General features: G+C 39.8%; 1 protein-coding gene across 1 annotated transcript; it reads left to right on the forward strand.

Moving 5' to 3' along the window:
* The first annotated feature begins 11,028 nt into the window (after window positions 1-11,028).
* Window positions 11,029-14,824, forward strand: LOC137946044 (uncharacterized). Its single transcript, XM_068792209.1, has 2 exons — window positions 11,029-11,507; window positions 12,305-14,824. Exon 2 carries the CDS (start codon window positions 13,144-13,146, stop codon window positions 14,020-14,022), a length of 879 nt encoding a protein of 292 aa, XP_068648310.1. The 5' UTR covers window positions 11,029-11,507; window positions 12,305-13,143; the 3' UTR covers window positions 14,023-14,824.
* Window positions 14,825-15,845: the final 1,021 nt, after the last annotated feature.

The following is a 15,845-nucleotide window of genomic DNA, read 5'->3' on the forward strand; positions in this document are numbered from 1 at the left end:
GGCTCATCAATAGCATAGAAGAGCATGTGGCCAATAATGTGGTCCACTTGGAAACCGCCAAGGACATATGGGACACTTGTGCTAAGCTTTACTCAAGTACTGCGTCATTATAAAAAGTATAAAATATCTTACAAAATATACTGCATACTAAACATGGAGATAATATTCACGAATTTTTGGCCCGATTTCGGGGGCTTCTCCAAGAATGGAAAATAGCTCAGCCATATTCCACTGATATTGTTGTTCAAGAACGATAACGAGAAGCCTTGGCAGCAGCCATTTTCTTATCGAATATTAAACCTTACCTGGAGGTTGCAAAAACTCAACCTCAAAGTTCTGCCGCTCTTCCATCATTCAATGACATTAGTGTTATATTACTTCGGATACCTGATCCATCCCCTTCTTCTCCTATTGATGCCCCATCGGTGATGTTCTCCGGAAATCAGGGTACATCTTCATCATACCGAGGACGGGGCAGAAATATGAGAGGGGGTAGAACTATGAGAGGAGCTGAAAATAGAGGTGGTCAAACGGGTCCGAATAATTCCCATACTGAGCCTCGACTTTGCACTTACTGTGGTGGTCAGAACCACCTTATGGCAACATGCTGGAAACTTCATGCCAAACCTGATTGGGCCACGGCTAACCCAATCTCTGTTAACACTTAGAAACATGAAGATAAGGCTGAATCATCCTCCAAAAATGTGACTCTTACTGCTGAAGACTATGTTGCATTTCAGAAAATGAAGTCCTTCATGGAATCCTTTATTCCCCCATCATCTACTGCTGCTACTACTATTGCCTCAGGTATGCTTTCTTCCTCTTCTTCCTCTTCCTCTTGGATCATCGACTCCGGGGCCTCTAAACATCTATCAGGTAAAAAACACTTGTTGCAGTCCTTATCTCCTTATCGTCCTAAAAAATTTGTTACTATTGCTAATGGTACCCAAACCAAGGTCTTTGGCAAAGGTTCCTCTCTTACCTCATCTATTCCCCTTCAAGATGTTTTGTTAGTCCCTCAATTTCCTTTAAATTTTGTCTAAGTTAGTCAATTAACCAAACAATTAAATTGCTCTATCACCTTCTCAACATCTTCTTGTGTATTTTAGGATCTCACTATGAAGCAGGTGATTGGTGGTGGCCATGAAAAGGGGGGCTTGTACTACTTCACTCTTCCACCATTAGCTGTATTATCATCCACTACTTCCGAGGCCCAACTTTGGCACAACCAGCTTGGTCATCCGTCTACCCCTTCACTTCGTTCTTTGCTTCCGTCCTTAAAAGAACTTTCTAATTTCAGTTGTGAGGTTTGTCAATTACGTAAACATATTAGGAGTACCTATTCTCCTCATCTTACAACTACAAGTACTGCTCCTTTTGAGCTAATACATTCAAATGTATGGGGACCTTTAGGTGTCTCAAATATTTCCCAAGTTAAATATTTTGTCATTTTTGTTGATGATTTTACCCGAGTGACTTGGTTATATTTATTTAAAGAGCATTCAGAAAATCTTCCTTTGTTTAAAAATTTCCATGCTAGGGTCTTCACACAATTTGGGAAGAAAATTCAAATTCTTAGATCTGATAATGCTAATGAATACATGTCTAATGAATTCAGATCATTTTGTGAGAGTTATGGGCTTATTCATCAAACATCATGTGCCTATACCCCTCAACAAAATGGTGTTGCTAAAAGCAAGAATCGTCATCTTCTTGAAGTTGCTCGGGGCCTCCTCTACTCCATGAAGGTACCCTATTTCTATTGGCCTCATGCTATATTTATGGCATGTTTTCTTATTAATAGGTTACCTTCATCAGTTCTTTATCATAAAACACCTTACTCTGCGTTTTTTAATGGTGAAGATCCTTTTTCTCGTCCTTTGAAAGTGTTTAGATGTACTTGTTTTGTTCATGTTACATCCCCACATAAAAATAAACTTGATCCTCGGTCTATGAGGTGCATTTTGTTTGGGTACTCTCTCACCCAGAAAGGTTATGTATGTTACAATCCTACCCTTCAGAGGATGCTTATCTCTAGGAATGTGACTTTCTTTGAGGACACCTCCTTCTACTCCTCCCATGATGCTCCTCCGGGATGGACAGTTCCTTCTACCACTCCTTGTCCACTTGTGCCTTTCAATCTTGAAGTTAACCCAACCCCTGATGCACCGGCCATACCTTCACCTGTGGAGTTGTCAGATCCACCAGAGGTAAGTCTTCCTCCTATGTATGGGCCTGAATTTGATATTCGGCCTATTGCTTTAAGAAAGGAACGTCGTTCTTGTACTACTTCGCATCCTATCTCAAATTTTATGTCTCACCATCACTTGTCTTTTGAGTGTTTTCAGTTCCTTGCGTCTCTTTCTTCTACTTCCATTCCACAGTCGTATCAGGAGGCTCTGAGGTATCCAGGATGGAAGGCTGTTATGGATGAAAAAATGCACGCCTTATACGAAAATCAAACCTGGTCCTTAACATCACTCCCAAAAGGTAAAAGACCGGTTGGTTGTAGATGGGTTTTTTCGGTAAAACATAATCCGGATGGACCAGTTGCTAGTCTTAAAGTTCTACTCATTGCTAAGGGCTATACTTAGTGCTATGGGATAGATTATGAGGAGACATTCTCTCCTGTTACAAAATTGAATACGGTACGCATCATCTTATCTATTGTTGCTAACTCATCATGACCTGTCTATCAATTAGATGTTAAAAATTATTTTTTAATTGGTGATATAAGTGAGGAAATTTATATGGTTCAACCACCTGGTTATGTGGTTGAGGGGGAGTCAATATGCCGGTTAAAAAAATCTTTATATGGGCTTCAGCAGTCCCCTAAGACTTGGTTTGATAAATTTAGTCAAACACTTATTCGGTTTGGTTTTCATCGGTGCTCGGTTGATCATTCCGTATATTATAAAGATACTGTCAAAGAGAAAATATTATTTGCCATATATGTTGATGATATTATCTTAACCAGTGATGATAGTCTGAGGATACAAGAGGTGAAGAAGATGATATGTCAGGAATTCAAGACTAAAGATCTTGGTATGCTTAAATATTTTTTGGGTATAGAAGTTCTTCAATCCAAACATGGGATAACATTGTCTCAGAGGAAATATGCCTTAGATCTCCTTGAAGAAACATGAATGAAGGGTTGTCGACCAATCGACACACCTATGGATACAAAAGTAAAATTATGTGCCACAAATGAAGAAGACATTGATATTGGCAAATATCAAAGAGTCGTAGGAAAACTGATTTATCTCATGGTAACTAGGCTAGACATATCATATGTTGTAAGTATGGTGAGTCAATTCATGCACAAACCACAAATTACCCACTGGCAGGCTTTAGAGAGAATATTATGATACCTAAAAGGAGCTCCAGGAAGAGGATTGATGTATAAAAAATATTGGCATTTCAACATAGAAGGCTTCTCAGATGCAAATTGGGCTGGATCACCTAAAGATAGAAAATCTACATCAGGATATTGTACTCTGGTTGGAGGAAACTTGGTTACATAGAAAAGTAAGAAGAAAAATGTGATTGCAAGATCTAGTGCCGAAGCAGAATACAGAGCTATGGCCCATACCGTTAGTGAACTCTTATGGGTTAGGACCATTCTTACCGAATTAGGTTTTTATAAAAAAAAGGTCCATGAGTCTACATTGTGATAATCAAGCAGCCATTTATATTACTTCAAATCCAGTTTTTCATGAAAGAACTAAACATATTGAGGTGGATTGTCATTTTATACGGGAGAAGTTTCAAGTAGAAATAATCTCTCTCAAACATGTGTCATCTCAAGAGCAAGTAGCTGATATTCTCACTAAACCCGTTACATCTAAAATCATATCGTTTATATGTGGCAAGCTAGGTATTTATGATGTATTTTCTCCTCCAGCTTGAGGGGGAGTGTTGGAAGATGGGATTAAGCCCACAAGCTCAAGGCAAGAAACTCACACGTCAAAGGAGTTGCAAATGTGTGAAATATGATACTTCACTTAAAGATGGCATAGAGGTGTAAATATGTGTTATTTTTATGTTTTTTATTTCATCAAGTTGTAGCCCTAAGGGCATTGTAAAGACTATAAATAATGGCATTGGCTAAGAGGTAAAGCATTGAAGCACTCTCCTCTCTTTTCACAAATTCGTCCAACCCTCATTTTCTCTTTGACGCAAACCTCTTCTCCCTTAATCCAAACTCTCTCCTTCCACGTCCTTCTTCTTCTCCTCTCCTTTTCTCTTCTTCTTCTTCTTCCTCATTGATCTAAAGTTCCTTTCATGAGATCCTAAATTCTACAAAGTCCATAGGAGTTTCTGCTGGTCTACATCCCAGCATTCCGGTCTCCTCCAGTAGGTCAAGGACATACTTCCTTTGAGATAATATAATTCCATGTCTGAATTATAGTACTTCAATACCCAAAAAATATTTGAGCAGTCCGAGATCCTGTCTTGAATTCAGTACATATCTTTTCTTTTGTCTTTTGGATGCCCTCGAGATCACTGTCAGTTATAATAATGTCATCAACATATATGGCTAGAATTACCTTGCCCTTTAGTGTGCCTTTAATAAAGACACATTGATCTCCAGAGCATCTGTGAAATCTAGCCCGTATGAGTGCTTGGATAAAATTTTCAAACCATGCATGAGGCGATTGTTTGAGACCATAAATAGATTTTTGTAGTCGACAGACGAACTCCCCCTCAACCACATACCCAGGTGGTTGCTGAATATAAATGTCCTCCTTTATATCACCATTCAAAAAATATTTTTTACATCAAGTTGATAGACCTTCCAGGAAGAGTTAGATGCCAGAGATAATGAAAAAACGTACCGATTTTAATTCAGCCACTGGAGAGAAGGTTTCTTCATAACCAATGCCATAATATTGTGTATAGCCTCTAGCAACAAGGTGATCTTTCAACTGAGCCACAGACCCATCCGGATTGTGTTTCACCGTAAATACCCATTTGCAATAGACGAGTTTCTTATCTGAAGGAAGGGAGGCTAGAGCCCATGTCTGATTTTCATAAAGAGCCTAAATTTCTTCATCCATAGCCGTCTTCCATCCTGGATGTTTGAGAGCCTCCTGATATGATTGTGGTACATGTACCAAGGAAATAACCGATAGAAATTGACACAAATAGGGGATAGACAATGATGATACACAAAGTTTGTCATGGAATGAGAAGTAGAAGGCATGGTGCATGATCTGGGCTCTTTCCCAACAACAATAGGATGAGTATCATATTCTGGGCCAAAAATAATCGGAGAAGATGGACTTACCTCGGTAAGATTCGACAACTCAGTAGGTGTGGTGTCAGCCAGTGTTTTTGGGGGCTGAGTAGTTTCTACCGCAAGGGGCACAACCGGTCGAGGAGAACCTAGTACAGAAGATAAACCTGGAGGAGCATTATCAAAATAATATGGAGAGTCTTCAAAAATGTGACATCCCGAGACACAAGTAAACGCTGAAGAGAGGAATTATAGCAAACATAACCCTTTTGTGTGTGAGAGTATCCTAAGAAGACACTTCATAGATTTGGGATCAAGTTTACTGTGTTTTGGGGAGGAAATATGGACAAAACATTAATAGCCGAAGACTCTCAAAGGCAGTCAAAAAGGATCATCATCAGGTAATAATAGAGAGTACGAAGATTTTTTACCAAGAACGGTAGAGGGTAACTGGTTTATAAGAAAACATGCGGTAAGAACTGCATGCGGCCAATAAAAATATGGAACTTTCATGGCATATAGTAAACCGCAAGCTACCTCAAGAATATAACGGTTCTTCCATTCGGCTACACCATTTTGTTGAGGGGTGTAGTGATGTATAATTTTTGTTACATCGACTTTTATACCTCGCAAGCGTACGAATCATTCATGTAATCTAGCAGTAAGCGAGGGTCATATCCACAGGGAGGATTGAATTTTGTGTATTCTTCTGTCAATTAGCCTAACCAAATATGATGAATTAATCTGAACTAAACACTAATTATATCCTAAATTATCAAGCAATAATTTAATTAACTACTTCCTAAATTATCAAGCAATAATTTAATTAACTACTTGCACAACAGGAAACGTCAACTCTAGATTTTACCGTGATTCGTGCCTCTCTTGAGCGCCACGTAACCACAAATCCGGATTCTCAATCCTTGCGTCTAGCCCCTCTCGGGCGCCTAGAGTTAATGACAAAGATCGGATTACAATAGAATGCAGAGAATCAATTTCCTATTGTGATGATGCTAAAATTATCAACTTTGGATTTTATCGTGATTCGTGCCTCTCTCGAGCGCCACGTAACCACGAATCCGGATTCTCAATCCTTGCGTCTAGCCCATCTCGGGCACCTAGAGTTAAAGACATAAATCGGATTAAAATACCAAAATCCAACCTCAATTATAATCTTACCCTAATTAGCTAATTTAAGCAAATATCAAGAAAACAAATCTTAAATAAACCTTAATTATCAAATCAGATTCAATTAACATTCAAAACATAAGTTCAAACTATATAAAAAATTAAATTCAATGATGACGAATTACTCCCCTTCTTCTTCCTCTCGCTCGGGCAGCAACTCGTTCTCACGGGTGCTGCAATTTCCTGAAATTGGTGGCGTCGGGTAGCAATAGTGAGTGGTCGGAGGTAGAGACGATGCCGGCGACTAAGGTTGGAAGCCGACGAATGGAGGTAACGTCCGGCGAAGAACGAAACAGAGCTGACGTTCTCTAACCGGCTCTCTCGAGTCTCGGTTGGAGTCGGAATAGCTCCGGGAATGGTCGGAAATACGTAACCGACGCCGGATGATGGTTGGAAAGCAGAAGTTGCACCAGAGAAGCCCTCTCGGATCACTTCTCGGTCTGGCGAGCGACGACTGTCGAACTCACCTCGACGGAGACTCTCTCGAGCTCTCCTCGGGTTTGTTCTCGGTTGCTAGACGGCGATGGACGGCGGTGGACGATGGTGGCGCGGCGAAAGACAGTGGTCCGGCGAGCGACGGTGGGAAACTCCTCTCGGGTCTCCCCTGTTTCCGGTGCTCTGTTCTGGCGAGCAGAAACGGTCGAACTCACCTCGACGGAGACTCTCTCGAGCTCTCCTCGGGTTTGTTCTCGGTTGCTGGACGGCGGTTGACGGCGGTGGACGACGGTGACGCGGCGACCGACGGAGGGAAACTCCTCTCGGGTCTTCCCCTGTTTCGATCAACGGTTGTGCTCTGTTTTGTCTTCCCGCTTGGGTCTCTCCTCTCGAGTTTTCCCTCTTGGGTCTCGCCCCCCTAGTTCGACCTCCTGGGTCTCCCCTCTTGGGGCCCTCCTTTCGACACCCCCCCTCATTCCTTTAATACCATCTCATTTATTTTAAAATGATTTGACCTAAAAATCACCTCCATTTCACTAAGGGCATTTTGGTAAATATCTCCTTCTCCACCAAAATTCTCCTGAAATTCCATAATTAAATCTATAAAAAGCATTTTAGGAAGAAATAAACCTTAAAAACAATGAAATATAATTCAGGAGAGAAAAATATGCAATATCGACAGTGATTAATGCCAAATTCAATAAATGCTCATTTCATTTGAAAACCGATAAATAACCACCTATAACACAATTATAAAGGTTATTCTATTATAATTAACTTAGTTCTCATGTCAGAATATGACATCTATCATGTAGGCACATGATGTTTGATGAATAATGCCATTTTATTGACAAAACGAGTCAAGATCTTTGGATGTGTATTCTTTGGCATTATCCGACCGAATAACTTTAATTGTCTGCCCAAACTGAGTGAGTACCATTGCATGAAAAGATTTAAATATTAATGGTATTTCAGATTGCTCTTTAAACAAAAATAACCAAGTGGTACGAGTGAAGTCATCAATGAATGTAATAAATATTTCACGTGAAAAATGTTGGAGACACTCAAGGGTCCCCATACATCAGTATGAATTAACGAAAAAGGAGAGACACTTTTAATTTCTAGACGAGGTGAGTATGTAGACCTTTGATGTTTACTCATTTGACATGCTTCATAATGAAGGTCCGATCATACTTTAGGAAAAAAATGATGAAGAGATTGGGTGGACGGATGTCCCAACCGGTTGTGCCACAACCTAGTTTCAGTGTCACGGGTGGATGCAGTATTTATTTTTGGCACATCCAGGTAGTAGCCCCCTTTGTTCACAGCCTCCACCAATCACCCGCTTAGTTGTAAGATCCTAAAACACACATGAAGTGGGTGAGAAAGTGATAGAGCAATTAAAATGTTTGGTGAGTTGATGAACCGATAAAAGATTCAAAGGGAAAGTGGATATCAGTGTGTGTAAAAAGCTACATGATTAAGGCCCTCTTTGTTATATGCTACATAAGCCAAATAGCCTACCTTGTAATTAATTTTGTTTCCTTTTGTTGAACCCCTTTGAGCTTTTTTTTTTTTTTTTTTGTGAACCCATGTTACAAGCTTTAAACCTGAAAAAAAAAAAACCTTTACCCAAGCCGTAGAACTAGTGGAGCATTGTTCATCATTATGGTTCGTATGGGTGTGCAAGAAATAAGTGTGGGGGTGTGTGGATTTGTGGTCTGGCAATGGCTGGTGAAATGGAACATGTTTTCATCCTCAATTCATGAGTTTCATCGTTAGTGTAAAAAAATGAAGAAAAAAAGAAAAAAAGAAAGGAAGTGATGGAGGGGATGGCTTTTAAAGTTACAAATAGTCCATGTTCATAATTCCTCCTAAAATTCCAAGAAAATGGTCTATTTATACGAGATAGATACAAATTGAAGAAGCTTCTGAGTGGAGTGATTGGTTTTACATGTCTTATATATTCGAGCTTGAGTTGATTCATTTTTGCTCCACTAGTTTCTATGGCTTTTGAGCTACGTTCCTAAATATTTCACACCTTGATCCTAAACCCCGTTACAACCCTTGAAAAGTCCTTATGATTTGTATTATGCATGTGATCTAAGTGGTGGAGAATGAGAAGATATGCAAGCCTATTGTAGATCATTTTCATTTGAATGAATATGAGACAAACACATACCCTTCAAACACATGAGAACCGAGTGTTTATTTATGTGAGGATCTACTTATTTAGTTTACTCCATCTTTGAATGAAAATGCTTACTAAGTAATTGCATTACTTGAAGTGTTAGGAATTAGACACCTTAATTCCAAACTAACGAGAACAATAATAATAATCGTGAAAGAAAGGAAAAGTAAGTACAAAAAAAATAACAAGATATATACAGGTTCGCCTCAAGGTGAGATTATGTCCTGTCTTTCGCTGCTACAGTAATCCACTATGAAGATGAAATAGTTTACAAGATAAATCGCACATTTATAAGTATTTCTCTCTAACCTCTTGGGCTGCAACTCGATATGCTCCTCCGATTAAGATGATAAAACCCTAATAGCGACACTCCCCATTTATAAAGAGAAAATTAGGGCAATCACGATACAAGAGTAAAATTTCCAAATTGCACTTAATGAAACAACAGTCAATACATCGTGGATTGGATGGGGGTTGATGTGTTATCGCATACAACCAAAAATAAAACCTATACTCCTAAAAATATATGTACCAGTGCGAGTAAGGATCATTCCCATGAAGAGTGATTAGTCTAATTTTATGCTCCATGAACAAGGATGGAAGGAGCGTGGGTGGGTGGGTTTGAGTATAATGAAAATTTTTTTAAGAAAAACAACTAAGAAACAATTCAAATTAAAGGATTGAAATCAACCAAAAGAACAAACCTTGGTCTAAGTTAAAATCCACCATCAGAATTTCACAATTGTTCATTGATGCAAGCATGTATTAATTCACACTTGAGTATTCACCGTTGGAACTATCTTCTTATCTTTCCTTAGTCATAGTAAATTAGAAAACAAGCGATCCTATTAATCCTAACAACTAAACAACCCAAGACAAGCGCTAAAGGTTTAATCTAGCAACAACTTTAAGAATTAGAGAGATCAATGAAACTAAACAACACAAGCACAAGCGACTGCATTTAATTTAGTCCAACGTTATTCTTAAGGTCTAATTGACGCAACAAATCATCAAATCTCAATTGCTTCACAAGTTAGAGGGATAAAAAATTTACAGATTTGACATCTAACCCAGTAGATTGCAACGAGTAAAAAACTAGTAGGCCTCCTAGTGATTAAACGAGACAATCATGAAAAAAATTACAGAAGAATATATGATACTCAAAACATAAATTAAACGATGAAAGAGAATCAAATCTCACAGTTTTATTGATTCCTATGGCTTCAGTTTCCTTTGACCAAGTCTGAAAGTTTAGCCACGCAGGGCCATGAAGAAAATTGAAGGAAAAACTAGAGAAAAGAGGAGGAAAAGCTAGAGAAGGGAAAAAAGGGGGGGGGGTGTCGGCCGAACTCCCCTTGTACCTCCTCTTCTTAGTCCCTTAAGGTTTAGGGTTTTCCTCTTTTTATTCCCCCTCTTTTTTTCTGTTCCAGGATATCACAATCCACATGTCGTGACTTCAAGCCCGATTTCGACCTGGATTCAACCAATGTCTTGTTATGACCTCAATAGCAGCCCAGGTCATGCAGAGGCAAAGTGGCTGAGTCAATTAGTATTAAGTTACTTTCTTTTCTTTCAATTTACTTTTACTTTATTTTTATTTTATTGAAAAAGTTAATATATCGCAAGGACATTAATCTCCTCAACGAGTTCAGGGGTGTGTGTTCTCCTTAATGAATCTTGGATTTTCAAGCTTCTCTTCGGCTTAATTCTTTTGTTCTCTTCTTTTTTCCTACGAATCACTATGTGAGATATAGGATCGTAACAACTGGTATCAAAGCGGGAACACAATGATTGATTCTTTAACCTGAGAGGAAATAATGGTCATACTCCGAGAATTGCACCCAACGGTATGTGACATGCATTGAGATTTGGGCACAGCGGTTTTAGTATTGCATGATGGAATGCGCGAGTCTGCCATTAGAATATATATGGAATGGGACGCAATCGAGAGGCAACTTTCCAAGGCCGTGGAGAATAAGGTCGTGCGACCTCAAATCTCTGAGTTGGGAAATCCATAGCAAAAGTCCCAAGTCCCTGGAAGTCCGAATCGGACGGGTATTCTGCCAAAACTCAACGGTAATGGCTGATTTGGGTTTGACCTCAAAAACCCGGCCAGCAGAACGTCTCCCAGAATAGAAGAGGGAAAAATTCCGATCAGGTTCTGTCTCGGCAAAACAGTGAGGCTAACCTCGAGTTTCCTCGGCACAACCCCATTCTCTTTCACATGCCGTCGACGACCGCCAACCCTATTCGAAATTTCAGCCCTGACTTGCTGTTGTTCACCATCGGAAAAGGTTGAGGCCACGGCTTTCTGCTGTTCGCCGTCAGAAAAAGGTGAGGTTGCCTTTCGCGGAAGAAGAAACTTTAGGAACAGTGAGTTCGCATTTAAATTCCGACACCTCTCAATCTCGCTCTCTGCAGCCTAGCGGGAATCCAACTTCAACGAATTTTGGGGTAAGTTTTTGAGACGATTTTCTCCGACATTTTTCCTCTCCTTTCTCAAATCCTTTGATGTTTTACAAAAAAACACTCTACAATGGCGTTGGGGGTGTTCCATTGGACAGAAAAACAGAAAGGTTACTCCAATTTTGACGGAATTCAGGCTTTATTGTCAGAAATTCGAGATGGAAATTTTCTGATGATAATTCCTATTTGTAATTCTATGCTTAGCAATTTGAGGTTTGTGGAAATGGTAGAGAATATGCTATGGTTGATGAATTATATTGCTGTTCATGAGAACAAAATCAATTTCTAGGCGGTGACAGAACAGGGAATAATGGATGCGGTTTTGTGTGGGCATATTGATTTTGTGTCTGATCCATGGTCATCAATTTCCAGTAGTCCAAAAAAACTTGTAAATAAGATGTTGAGAGCAGATCCTACAGAACGCCTTTCTGCAATTCTAGTTCTAAACCATCCATGGGTCCGTCTAGGTGGGGATGCACCTGACAATCCAATGGACAGTGCAGTTTTAACTACAATGAAGCAAAGTTCAGAAGTGACATCCGACTCTTCTTTGTCCCCCAAGGCTTCGGCGGTGACCAGGGACATACTGCCTTCTGCCAATGGGGAAGCCGTGGTGGCATATCATGCCAGGGCTGTTAATGCTGTGCGGGTTCAGACACGATGTGTTGAATGGGATCCACCCGTAGATTTTGTTAATGAAACAGTCCTAAGTTTAGAAGTTGCAGTGGCTAGGGATGCAAAGCTCAAATGCAGGACTTATGAAGCAAAATTATAGTCCTGTGCAGGATGTTGATTCTTGCCGCACAGGAACTACAACAAATGCATGTGCTATTCTTGGAGCTCTTTTGCTGTTGCTGTTGCAGTGAAGAAAGGTGCACAACATCAGAAAATGCAAACTGAGAGTAAGGATTTTGATGCAGCAGGTGGCCCTTCTTCATTTTGGAAAGTCTGACTTTATTTCATCGGTGGCAAATCTGGGTGCTGCCAGTGGAACATTAGATGCTGCCAACCAGGATAATGGGGCAATGTTGATGGATGTATATTCAAATTGTGGGATGACTACAGTCAATTTGTTTTCAGCACTGCCCACTGTTCCAGCAGTATTGAAGGTCAATCTGCCCACAGTTCAGATAACCAATCTCTTGCAGTGGGCTAATCCTATACTGGAGAAATGCCTACAACAGAGGTGGAGTACTGGAATTATATAATCAGAGGTTATGTTGAAAAGGGGATCGTTATACTGGCTGGAAATTTACACGGAATACATCCAGGCCATTGTCTGAAACTGTCTAGGGAGATGGAGAAGTTGGGTTGGGCAGGAGAGGTCACCCAAGTATTTGTTAACATGAACTGGAAACTCATGCAAGCATGGAATGCTCTCCTTGAGGGTTACTTCAACTTGGGGGAACAGGCACTGGGTTTATAGCCGGATCAATTTAATGTAGTGGCTGGATATGTGCTTCATGGAAGTAGGGACTGGACGGAGCCGGAAGAGACAACACTTTTCTGTCCTCCATTCTGTGACACAAAGGTTTCTGCGGTTGACAGCCATATCAAGGGAATTATACCTGGAACAGAGGATTTGGCACAGAGGAGTTTGAGCATTACACAGACTTATCCTGGGATGAACTTGGCAGCAGGTGCTGTAATGCCTTCATTCCCCTCCACTGACAATTCAACTAGTGATACTACAAACTTGGGCGCTCCAGTTGAACAAGGGCATGATGGTGACACTGCATTGACTTCACTTATGGATGTGGAGAGGCGACATGGTAACTTCAATGCTGTTATCAAGAAGGCCATAGCTGATAATTACTGGTTTTGCGTTCTTCATAAGCAGATAAATGCCATAGAGAGAGTGGTTGGGGTAAGTACTAGAAATATTTCTGTTTTCCATAGTACTGCAATTTCTGGGTTTGATCAGCACTTGCAAAATTCAGAGTTGTTTGATCTTGACGTTTTTACTGCTGCCTACAAACCTGTGTTGAACATACAATCCATTCTTGCTCAATTTATTGTAGTGGGTTTCCTCACAGCTTGCCCCAATCTGGGTGCATTACATCAAGAGAAAATATGGCTGCCTTACATCAAGTTGGCTATTAATTGCCCACATTCAAGCTGCTTTTCAACAGCAGAGATTATCACTGAAATTTGTCCACGGCTGTTGATGGATTACTTGACTGAATATGCTTATGCGGCTCAAGTTTCTGGTATCTTTTATGGGATCCACCATACCGAAAGTGGCCACCAAGTGCCAATGACTTCATGCCAACTATTGTCAGTACCAATCGAACCTCATCTGGGTCGAAGTCTTGGAGTGGCTGGTGTGCCAGAAATTGGATTTATATACACGGCATTAGTCAAGGCTGTAACCAGTACTGCCACGACTGCTTGTGGAGTTGTAGAGGATATGCAGAGTGATCCTAGAGCAGCAGAGTATGCACAGAAAAGTGAGGGTACACTGGAAAAACTTGGGCAGACAACAGTACTTATGAACGTTTAGATTTAACAAATCAGAGTTGTGTCTCAAATTGAAACTGCCCAACCATTGGTATGTTGGGTGTATGATGTTGCCACCCAGTTTCACGACATGCCTGTCAGGGCACTTAAGGTGGATGATACTAGCAGAGTTTTCGACCAAATCTCACAGAGGAATTTAATTTGTGGGCATGCAATGATGTGGGGACACTGTCTTCATGGCTATCTTGCAGCAATGGTGGGTTTATTATCACATGGGTTTCACAAGATTATGATGGAATATCTCGTTGGCCAGTCATGGTTTTCCAAAAATGAAACAAGTAATAGTTCAGACTGTTGTTTGGTTGCTTAACAGTGTGGTGGGTTGCTGCAGCGAGTGATGTTGGCAGTGTTTGATCCTCACCCAAAAAAATAAAAAATTTGGTCAAACATTTTGCAAACGGGGGAAACCGGTGGAGGTTTTCGGATACCAAAATCTCTCCGTTTGGGGTGTTACATTGCACCGCGTACACCACTTGTATCATCCAAAAGGTTGACACGGATGACACAAATGCTACTTGGGGAGTTGTGGCCACATTTAGGCACATATCCCTACCTTCGAACTTGAAGACAAACTCTTTCTCCAGGAGGGGTGTAATGTTATGACCTCAATAGTAGGTTGAGTCATGCAGAGGCGCAATGGCTAAGTGAATTAGTATTAAGTTAATTTCTTTTCTTTCAATTTCCTTGTACTTTATTTTTATTTCAGTTAAAGAGTTAATATGCCATAGGGCTATTATTATAATATTTTATCTTGAACCTTGTTAGCGTGAACCCTACTTAAGGGGGTGAAAGAAAAGAGAAAAGGTAAGTATTGATTTAGAATAAACAAGGGTTTTGAGTTCTCCTCAACGAGCTCAAGGGTGTGCGTTTTCCTTAACGAACCTAGGGTTTTCATATCTAACCAAATTCAAAACATGAAAGTTGTAGAAATTTTTCTTAGAGTTCCATATCATCTTGAAACATCTCAATCAGAGCATGGATGAGAGAGTTATGCCCAGATTACGAAGTAATGTTGAAACTGTCTAGAATCGCTCAATAACTTTGTTTTGCACTTAACGCCTCCATTTGTATCCTAAATTTAAATATAAAAATAATGAGTATATTTAGGTACCAAATAGTTATAAAAACCAAAGCATTAAGGGAAAAAAATATGACATTTTGCATTCTCATCAAACTCCCTCACACTTTGCTTTTGTTCGCCCTCGAGCAAAACTCAAATTCACTTTCCAAAAAACACCAAGGTTGAAACGCCATCAACAAAGAACAACCAAGCTCTTCAAAACTCATAACATATCATGAACAAACATTCTTAAACAACTTAAAATTACTTAGTAAGCATTTTTCATTCAAAGATGGAGTAAACTAAATAAGTAGACCTACACAGAAATAAGCCCTCGACTCTTATGTGTTTGAAGGGTATGTGTTTCGCTCAAATTCATTCTAATGGAAATGATCTACCATAGGCTTGCATATCTTCTCATTCTCCACCACTTAGATCACATGCATAACACGAATCATAAAGACTTTTCAAGGGTAGTAACGGGGTTTGGGATCAAGGTGGAAAATATTTGGGAATGTAGCTCAAAAGCGATCGAAACTAATGAAGAAAAAATGAATCAACTCAAGCTCAAATATATAAGATATGTAAAACCAATCACTCCACTTAGTAGCTTCTTCAATTTGTATCTATGTCGTATAAACAGACCCCTTTCTTGGAATTTTAGGAAGAATTATGAACACGGATAGTTTGTAGTGTTAAAATCCTTTCCCTTCATCACTTCCTTTCTTCTTTTCTTTTTCTCTTCT

The sequence above is a fragment of the Aristolochia californica genome, unplaced genomic scaffold, assembly GCF_029961685.1.
Source record: "Aristolochia californica isolate CCGP_79_NKW_82.1479 unplaced genomic scaffold, dmAriCali1.0.hap1 SCAF_12, whole genome shotgun sequence".
Classification (NCBI taxonomy): domain Eukaryota; kingdom Viridiplantae; phylum Streptophyta; class Magnoliopsida; order Piperales; family Aristolochiaceae; genus Aristolochia; species Aristolochia californica.